At 50.5% G+C, this 9,877-nt stretch overlaps 1 protein-coding gene across 1 annotated transcript; it reads right to left on the reverse strand.

Annotated features, from left to right (window-relative positions):
- Positions 1–4,414: 4,414 nt before the first annotated feature.
- Positions 4,415–7,868, reverse strand: LOC120700942 (gamma-glutamylcyclotransferase 2-2-like). The gene is made up of 9 exons (XM_039985137.1): positions 7,391–7,868; positions 6,959–7,095; positions 6,751–6,827; positions 5,626–5,682; positions 5,459–5,515; positions 5,338–5,378; positions 5,191–5,262; positions 5,009–5,088; positions 4,415–4,839 (listed from the first exon to the last, which is right to left on the reverse strand). Exons 2-9 carry the CDS (start codon positions 7,065–7,067, stop codon positions 4,676–4,678), a joined length of 657 nt encoding a protein of 218 aa, XP_039841071.1. The 5' UTR covers positions 7,068–7,095; positions 7,391–7,868; the 3' UTR covers positions 4,415–4,675.
- Between the last annotated feature and the right edge of the window lie 2,009 nt (positions 7,869–9,877).

The raw sequence follows: 9,877 nt of genomic DNA on the forward strand, positions 1-9,877 counted from the left end.
CCGAGTCGCGGCCGAATGGCTTCTCCACTGAAGCAGACGCGGTGCGGCTAGCAAGCCAGGTGTTGTTCGGCGCGCCGGCGCTTGCCCGGATCGCAGGCGGCGGCGCCTACTACGAGGATGCTGGCGAGCAGCGCTTGGTCATATCGGTGGTGGAGGCGGCAGCTACGAGGATGCTGGCGAGCAGCGCTCGCCCGGATCAGTGTTGGCCGCGGCGACGAGGACGGCGGCGGGCAGCGCGATGGGATCGCGGGGGAGGGCAGTGCGATGGTTTGCGGGGGAGGGCTACGCGATGGGATCGCGGGGATCCCATCGCGCGCGGGGATGCCATGCGACTGGGGAGGGGGCGGGATCGCAGGGATGGGCGGGTGTCGTGCGATGGGGAGGGAGCCACTGGGATCGCACGGAAGACTGCTTTGATCGGACGGATGCAATACATCGCAGGGCAGAGCCACCACAGGGTGAGGTTAGGGTCACACCAATTTTTTTTCTCCCAATCATTCTTTTTAGTAGTAGAGTGTAGAGATGAGAAGCAAGAAGGGGGCACTACAGACCCGCCTCAACTCTCGGTGTCGTAGTCTTCAGAGAAGATGAGCTGCACGTTCAGGATGTAGTTCCTCGAAGATGAGGTGTGAGAAACGGAGGACTGAGAGTTTCTCAACCAGGTCCTTGCCCAAATAATGGCCAATCCTGCAGGAGCAAGAACATTCAGTAGGAAATACTACTTCACTTCATGTGGTGCGCTCACAAGAGAAGAGAATATGCCATCTGAATTGAAATTGCTAATCCCGTTCCTGTCATGTAACTAAGGCTACCTGAATATCCGCTGCTTGGCCAAGTACCTCTTCAAGGACCGAGCGAGCTCCCTTTTGGAATCCGAGTCGCGGCCGAATGGCTTCTCCACTGAAGCAGACGCGGTGTGGCTAGTAGGCCAGGTGTTGGTCGGTGTGGACACGCCGGCGCTTGCTCGGATCGCTGGCGGTGGCACCGGCTACGAGGATGCTGGCAAGCAGCGCTCGCCCGGATCGGTGGTGGTGGCGGCAGCTACGAAGATGCTGGCGAGCAGCGCTCGCTCGGATCGGTGGTGGTGGCGGCGACGAGGACTGCGGCGGGCAGCGCGATGGGATCGCGGGGGAGGGCAGCGCGACGGTTTGCGGGGGAGGGCTGCGCGATGGGATCGCGGGGATGCCGTCGCGCGTGGGGATGCCGTGCGACGGGGGAGGGGGCGGGATCGCAGGGATGGGCGGTGCCGTGCGATGGGGAGGGAGCCACTGGGATCGCACGGAGGACTTCTTTGATCAGACAGATGCAATACATCGCAGGGCAGAGCCACCGCAGGGTGAGGTTAGGGTCACACCAAATTTTTTTCTCCCAATCGTTCATTTTAGTAGTAGATAGAGTAGAGATGAGAAGCAAGAAGGGGGCACTGTAGACCCGCCTCAACCCTCGGTGTCGTAGTCTTCAGAGAAGATGAGCTGCACGTTCAGGATGTAGTTCCTCGAAGATGAGGTTGGAGAAACGGAGGACCGAGAGGTTCTCAACCAGGTCCTTGCCCAAATAATGGCCAATCCTGCAGGAGCAAGAACATTCAGTAGGAAATACTACTTCACTTCATGTGGTGCCGAAAGCGATCGGGTGCTCTAGTCTAAGAGGGGGAGAGGGTGAATTAGGCACTCTTAAAAACTTTAACCTATGGCTCCAACTAGTTTGCACAAAACTTAAACTAAACCAAGCAATCTAGATATGCAATTATGGTTCACCTTAGTGTAAAACCCTCATCCCAAAAGAGTTTTGCAACCTATAGCCAATCCTAGTAAGATATTACACTAAGAAGGTAAAAGCACACAAGTTGTAATATGAAATGCGGAAGCTTAAAGAGAGGGATGAGAGAAAGCAAACTCTCGACATGAGGATTTATCCCGTGGTTCGGATTGCCACAAAGGCGCCCCTACATCCACGTTGTTGAAGCACACACGAAGAGTATCGCTTCCCGGCAATCAAATCTCTCTCGTGAACACAATCACGGTCACCTTGATCCCGATCTTCACTAAGGGAGCTTGCCCACGAAGGAGGGGTCTCCGCCCCCCTGCATAATGTCGTCGACGCCGCTCCACACCAAGCCGGAGGGTCGTTAACTTGCCGGCGAGCCACCAATGCTCCAAGGGGCCGGCGCACCGAGATACAAGAGTGGTTCACTTTAGAACCAGCCACAAGGATCACAACCTTGCTTGTTCACTCACTCAGGAGCTAATCTAGCACTCACACTTCACAAAGCTAGTGCTAAAACCTAAGGATATGATCACTATGCTCTTGGATGGCTTGGAGGTATTCTTGGGTGTGTGTGTGGGATGTCCAGCAACTCCAGCAAACTCAAAATAGCCGGGGTGAGGCGTATATATAGGCTACCCACTCAAGAGAGCCGTTACTAGCCATTGGCCAGTTTTCTGCGTAGGCATCGGAACTTCCGATGTATAGGGCATTGGTTCTTCCGGTCACTCTGCGGTCTGAAGTGGCCTCTCTGACACGCTGCAGCAACTTCAGGGACCATCGGATGAACCGATGCTAGGGCGTCAGAACTTCCGGTGACACTTGTCCTTCATATAGCTGTTACACCTTGCTGACGTCATTGCACCGACGCATTACTCCGGTGGCCGTCGGATCTTCCGGTGCGGAAGACTTGGCTGCTGCATGCTTGACATCATCTCTGGAACATAGTATGTTGAATGCACCGATGCTTAACTTGGCCTCGTCGGTTCAACCGGTGCTTCACTCTTTCTTCACTTGATCTCCAGATGTGCTCAGATTTGCACGGATGCCACGGTGTCGGATCTTCCGACAACCATCGGATGCACCGATGCTCATGCATCGGTTAAACCGGTGCCTCTGTTTTCTGCCGAACTCGTACAATGCATCGCAGCGATCAAAGAGAAGAGAATATGCCAACTGAATTGAAATTGCTAATCCCGTTCCTGTCATCTAACTAAGGCTACGTGAATATCTACTGCTCGGCCAAGTACCTCTTCAAGGACCGAGCAAGCTCCCTTTTGGAATCCGAGTCGCGGCCGAATGGCTTCTCCACTGAAGCAGAAGCGGTTCGGCTAGTAGGCCAGGTGTTGGTCGGTGTGGACACGCCGGCGCTTGCCCGGATCGCTGGCGGCGGCGCCGGCTACGAGGATGCTGGCGAGCAGCGCTCTCCCGGATCGGTGGTGGCGGCGGCGACGAGGACGGCGGCGGGCAGCGCGATGGTATCGTGGGGGAGGGCAGCGCGACGGTTTGCGGGGGAGGGCTGCGCGATGGGATCGCGGGGATGCCGTCGCGCACGGGGATGCCGTGCGACGGGGGAGGGGGCGGGATCGCAGGGATGGGCGGGTGCCGTGCGATGGGGAGGGAGCCGCTGGGATCGCACGGAGGACTGCTTTGATTGGACGGATGCAATACATCGCAGGGCAGAGCCACCGCAGGGGGAGGTTAGGGTCACACCAATTTTTTTTGTCTCCCAATCGTTCTTTTTAGTAGTAGAGAAGGTGAAGCGGCTTCCTTGGTCAGGTCATCCCTCACTGGTTCTGTGTCTAGGTTCATATCCGATCTCTTTTAGCTCGAACAAGGCTGTCATTGCTTCAATCTCTTATTTATTTTAATTACGTTCACAACCTATCGATTTCTTTTAATTGCTCATAGAGCTGCACCACCCGATCTCTTATGCATTTTTAGGAGATTTCACAATTTATCTGACACCAATGAGAGATCTATCAGCTCCCGTCTAATCTTTCCACTGCCAGAGATTCTAAAACTTTTAAATAGTATATAACACTAGAAAGGCTAGCGCGGCGTTGCCGCACCATTAATTGTAGACCAGTGATTGTTACAAATGTTATTGATGTTTTTACAAAATTTTAGACTATAGGTTCTTTTTTTGAAATTTTAGGAGTTGTTCAGTAAAAATGCAGGGACTATGGGTTGATTTTCACAAAGCTTTGGGACTTTTTGGCAAAATTTTGGACTGTGGGTTGATTTGTAAAAAGCTCAGTGTCTTTTTCATAAAAATATACGGGCTGCGGGTTGATTTCTGTAATCTTGAGGGACTTTTCTATAAAATTTAGACTCCAGGTTATTTTGTAGAAATTTTAGGGTTTGTTTAGTAAAAATGCAGAGACTATGGATTGATTTTCACAAAGCTAGGGGACTTTTTGGCAAAATTTTGGACTGCGGGTTGATTTGTAAAAAGTTCAGGGTTTTTTCATAAAAATATACGGACCGCGGGTTAATTTCTAAAAAGTTGAGGGACTTTTTTGTGAAATTTACATGCGATCCGACGGCCTAGATCTCTTTGCTGGCCGATCGGACGGCCCTTGTTTTTTTGATGTGGCTCGATGGCGGGCCAAAAAACACCCCCCATTTAGGTCTTTAGAAGATAGTATTATCAAACTTTGTATAACCTAATATTATGCGCCGTAAAGGAGCTCAGAAACAAATATCGCTAGTGCTGTCTTTAGCATTCCACACTGAAAGGTACAGACTCACCACAACCGTGGTAAAGAAGAATTCAAATTCAGTACACGATGGCCACAAACATTAAAGAGGTGAAAGCAAATTTGGAGTCTCCGATGGAACAACATCAAAAGTATGGTCAGAGGACATTCATCTCCTTCGCTGATCCAGCTGGGCTTCAAGGTTCTTGCTATCTCGAGTCCACAACGGTGCCTTCGGGAAGAGCAGACAGGTGCACCAGCTGAACATGAGATTTCAGGGTTATGTCGGAGCCAGTGACCTTCGCCTCCTTCGCTCTGTTCAGCACCATCCTCACCTCATTCGCAAGCTCAATTATCGCATCATCTTCATGGCCTGCAGAGGCGTGTCAGAACCATTTGGTAAGGATGGAACCATAAGAACTGAACTTCGTGAATAAAACCATGTTTGAAATTGATGAATGCTAGGCATCGTTCAAGAGAAAAAATGAATGCTAAGAAGTGCTTAGCCAAATAAAACTACAATAAAAGGGAGCCTCCCATACTTATGCTGGCCAATGCCTTCTCCATGTTGAACAGGTAATCCCTATTATAGCCATTGGGGCCATTGGCTGTAGCAATTTGCCTGCCATTGCAAACAAGAGAACATGTCAGACAAAATGCTTGATGATGTACTAGTTGGACCTGTCTTGCCATAAAAAACAGTAAGGGAGCGGCAATATCCTACCTTGCCATATCCTCCAAAGGGGCAGGACCAAGATAGTATTTGTTGCCGATTGGATCAGGTGTGGATACAAAACTGAATGAAAATCAAGCTTTGTGAGTTCCAGAGAAATTTAACACATAAGTGACATTTTTGGGTTCGTATTCTTACACTAGCACGTTTGTCACAGCTGGCTTCAGAGAATCTCCTTCCTGACATTTCGCAAAGGACAATGAGAGTTGTGAAAGGAAAAGAAAATTAGTTCAAACTAATGCACATAAATGAATAGTACCTTGAAGAAGTCAACAGATATCTTCTGGTCATACTCACACTCTCTTCTCTCCAAGTACTGAAATGTGAAAAATAGATTTTCAATGTAAATCTAACCCAAAATATCTAGGTCCCCCCCCACCCCCCTCTCTTTTGAACTACAAAACACACTGGGATAATGCACTGCACCTGCATTGCTTTCCGCTCTTTGTCTATACCACCCTTGACGCAATACGCGATTCCCCACTGCAAACAATTATATTATATCAAACTGTTAATACAAGTTACATAAGGAAATCAGAATGGGAATACTAAATTACATCATTCCAATACAAAGAACATGATATGAATAAAAGACATACTTATCAGAATAAAAAAATTAGAACAAGAATCAAGCATTTTTACTTTGTAACGAACTGTATTTGTACATTCAGGACTAAAATGCACAGCAAGTCTTTGACAAAAGTGTGGAGCAAACTAGCATACAAACAGGTAAAGCATGATCGCTAGCCTCTTGCATGTGTCAATGTCAGATATACAAGTATTGAGTCTGTTATTGAGTTCAGCTTATGTGCGGTTGAACACACCAATATGATTGAATAACTGGTACAAAGATATGAATCAAATAAGACATGAGGCCGAGGTCAGTGCAAGAAACTACATGTTGGAACATTGAGTGGCCCAGAACAAAATCAGGATCCAGAACTGCATTTCAGAGAACTTAAGTGAATTCAATCTGTTGCCAAGAGAAAACTAAATTTCAGAGAACTTAAGTGAATTCAATCTGTTGCCTGCCAGGAGGCAACAGTCCATGTTGAAATCCGTTGCCAAGAGAATACTAGATTTCAGACAACTTAAGTGAATTCAATCTGTTGCCAAGCGAAAACTGGATTTTAGAAAACTTATGTGAATTAAATCACAGGTGGCACTTAGAGGTGGTAATGGATCATGGCACTAATGCCCTTTCACATATAAAAATTTAGTCTGGCCCTTTTTTAGCCCAATCCTTAAAATTTTATAGGCTAAATGTTCAGGTGATTCAAAGTCCAACTGAAACAGTGAAGTTTCGGAGAATTCATACAATGACTTAGTTCTCCATATGGTTTTCAAAATCAACCATTTTCCAGGATTCGGTAAGTCCTGGAAGCGCCACTCATTGGACACTATTGCAAAACTAGATGCATCTCCTGAAAGAAGTGTGGTACTCTAGAATGCCGTTGAAAGCACACTCTGCCACCTTTGGTAAGAAAGATAATCCATCTCTGCAACAAGAATACTGAACAACGGGGAAATAAACAGGGAGTGTTCTCTTACACATATGGCCTCCTCGTCGGTTTCAAGCGTGCAGGTCCTCGCTGGGTGCTCTGGTGTGCCTCTATGGTCAATGCATGCTGTAGAAAGAAAAACAAAGCAGACGGCATAAACCATGAGGTTCAGGTCAAAGAGGCGCCACCATAAAAAAAAAAAGTTACAGGAGCTGGTCAACTAGGATTGCCAATCAGGGGCGTGCAAGCATCCATACCAAGGTTGAAGGTGCGCTTGTAGCCCTTGATGAAGCCAAGGATCTTGTCGTCGAAGTCGAAGCCGGGGTTCCAGATCAGGGAGCCGTAGCCGAATACCCAGAGCACCATCCTGCAGCTTCTTGTTTATGCGATGTCCCTGCAACAAACGAAAACAGAGTCATCAAATTCACAGTCCCAATCCCAAATCCCAACCATGGTGCTACCGCAAGAACCCTCCGACAATGTCCGCGTCGCAGTCAATCCCTGACACCCCAAACCCCTACTTGGCAACCGACCAAGAGAGAAGAAACGCTTGCTCCGGCAAGCATCCTTGGAGGCACCAAAACCGGCCGCCGCCGCCGCATTACGCGACCGCTGTCACCATTAGCCCCCACCAACCAATCCCCACCCACCCAAAGTTAGAGGAGGGCCGGGTGCAGGAATCGCCTCACCTCGGAGGATGCGGCGGCGGCGGCAAGAACGGCGCGCTGATTGGGCACGGGCGGGCGGGAAGGAGGAGGTAGGATCTGCGATTTCAGGGGTCTCCTCGGCCTCCCCCGTCCCGACCCCGGCGGCTCGGTCTTGCTGCCTCGTCTGCCCTCCTCCTCAGCGCCCTTGCCTGCGCGGGGATTCGGAGAGGAGCGAGAGAGGGGGGAGGAAAAGCAGGTGGCGCGAGGACGGCCAGCATTTATAACACGCCACGCCAGCACACCACCTTGGTCCCGGTCACGGGCTCACGTCGCGGCGAGCGAGGGGATGACAGGATGAGGATCGCGGAGCAGGATGCCCAGGATCAGGACGGTGGCGGCGGGTGGCCTGCGGCTGGGGCTGGTGGTCGCCGGCACGTGACGCCGCCCGCGCGCGTGGCAGCTTCTCCGGCCGTTTTCCACGGGATCTCACAGGGAAACGAGCCCCCCACTGGGTGTTTTCCCCGCGTGGCGGGGCACGCACGTGAGCGGGGGCATGGGGCGCGGGTACGGACGGTGGGAGGTTGGGAGAGCGAGGGTTCACCACCCCACCGGCGCGCGTCGCTGGTTTGACGACATGCGCGGGGGCGCGATGGATCTGGACGGGGTTGTGCGCCGGGTGAGGAGAGGGAGGGCGAGTTCAATGGACGGGGCTCTTTCTTGGTCATCGGGGGTTGAGGCCGGCCACGCCTGTTCCATCACATGTCGACCGTGTCAAAGTCAAACCGTGAGTGGAGTACAAAGATGGCATTTGAGGAGCGCAGCTGTTTCAATAAAGCTAGGTTTAGAGCATCTCCAACAGTTTAGGTATAATTTTAGTTAAATTTAGATATTTTAAAGAGTTCTAAAAAATATAGAAAGCTTTCTAGGGTATTGGAAAACCAACAAACTCGCTATTTAACTCTCCATATCCAACTCAAATCTGCCGATGCCTTTTTTTCTTTCTTCCATCCATCCATCATCCTCTTCGAGCAGGTGCGCCGCCACCCATGCCTCCGCAACCCCGCCCAATCCAGCTCCTCCTCGCATCAGGCCCGCCGCCACCTCCGCGAGCGCGCCGCGCCGCTTTGGCCGATGTGCCGCCACTCAGGCCTCCGCGACGGTGAAGCGAGCCGATAGCAACAGCGGCAGGGCGCGAAAATGGCTGAGGGCGACGGCAGCAAGGCGGGACCTCGGCACGCACAACGATGGCAGGTTGTGCAAACATGATAGGGTGCGACGGCGACTACGTACGGGAGAGGCCATGACGCGACGGTGATAGCGCGAGGTAGAAGAAGGGCGGCAGGAGGGCGTGGGGGAAATTGCCTGGTGCGCGCGCGATGGGCTGATAGCGAGTCCAACCTGCTCAGCATACATTGCTAGCGGGAGGGGGGGGGGGGTTATAGCTAGTCACATAGAGAAGCGAGTCAAATAGAAAGTCTGTTGGATCTCTGTTTTACGGTTAATTTTTTCATTTTTACATAACAAAACAAGTTTAGTCAAGCTGTTGGAGTTGCTCTTACATTGAAAAAAATCACTTCTTGGAGCTTCCTTAGCAGAGCTTTTGGAATGGCTCCATGGACACTTTACCTAAAGTTGTATGAAAGAAGCAATTTAGAAACAGGTTTATGCACGAAGCACCCTCTACAGCCGGAAACAAATTACACTACGTGGACCGTGGATGAGCCAGATATACAGGCTCCGCCTCTTTAATCCATTCATGAAAAAAAGAGAGAAATCGTTTCGCCAAATATTTTTCAAAATGGATTCACTTCCACCAGAGAAGTTGCTTCACCAAAGGAGCCATAACCACAATCATTTTTGGAGAAGTCGCAGTCGTGCCAAATGGGCTCTTTGTTTAAGAGCTCTTATGTCAGTGAGGGATTATATTCTGTGCTAAATTATACACATTTTAGATTGTTCATCATCTAGATCACAACCGAGATCATACCTTTGATCCGATGATTCTAGCTCCAGAACTCCGACATGGTTCTTCCTCGCAGGGTGACCACGTCGGCTAGAGAATAGCCTAGCCCATCCTCCAAATGCTTGCACAACCCTCTGCTCTCCGGATGGTGTCCCTTAAGTTCTCGGGCTTCTCTGCTGCGATGCGAATTGTTGTGTGTCGAACCCTCGGGGGGGGGTGGCAATTTATAGTCCGAGGAGAGCGCGTGGTAAAAAGGGGAAGCGAAACGGGGCCAAAAATAACGTAGGCAGATCGGCCTGCCCCTTTCCTTTGGCAGCTCGCGATGATCTTTGGCGACAAGTTGCTCCATGCTTCTAGAAGAGTCGTGGTCACATTCATGTGGGCCTTGGACGCCATCCTCTTCGCGATTCTGATTGCTCTTGATAATCTTTCCATCTGCCGGTTTATTTGGTCGCGATTTGATTTGGGCTGCCATTCTCTTGATTCCTTCACCCTTAAGTCATCATCTTTCCTTGCTTTGTGAAGGTGGGTTGTTAACGGGCTCTGAATTGGCTTGGGCCAAGTGT

Source organism: Panicum virgatum, chromosome 1K (assembly GCF_016808335.1).
Source record: "Panicum virgatum strain AP13 chromosome 1K, P.virgatum_v5, whole genome shotgun sequence".
Taxonomy (NCBI): Eukaryota; Viridiplantae; Streptophyta; class Magnoliopsida; order Poales; family Poaceae; genus Panicum; species Panicum virgatum.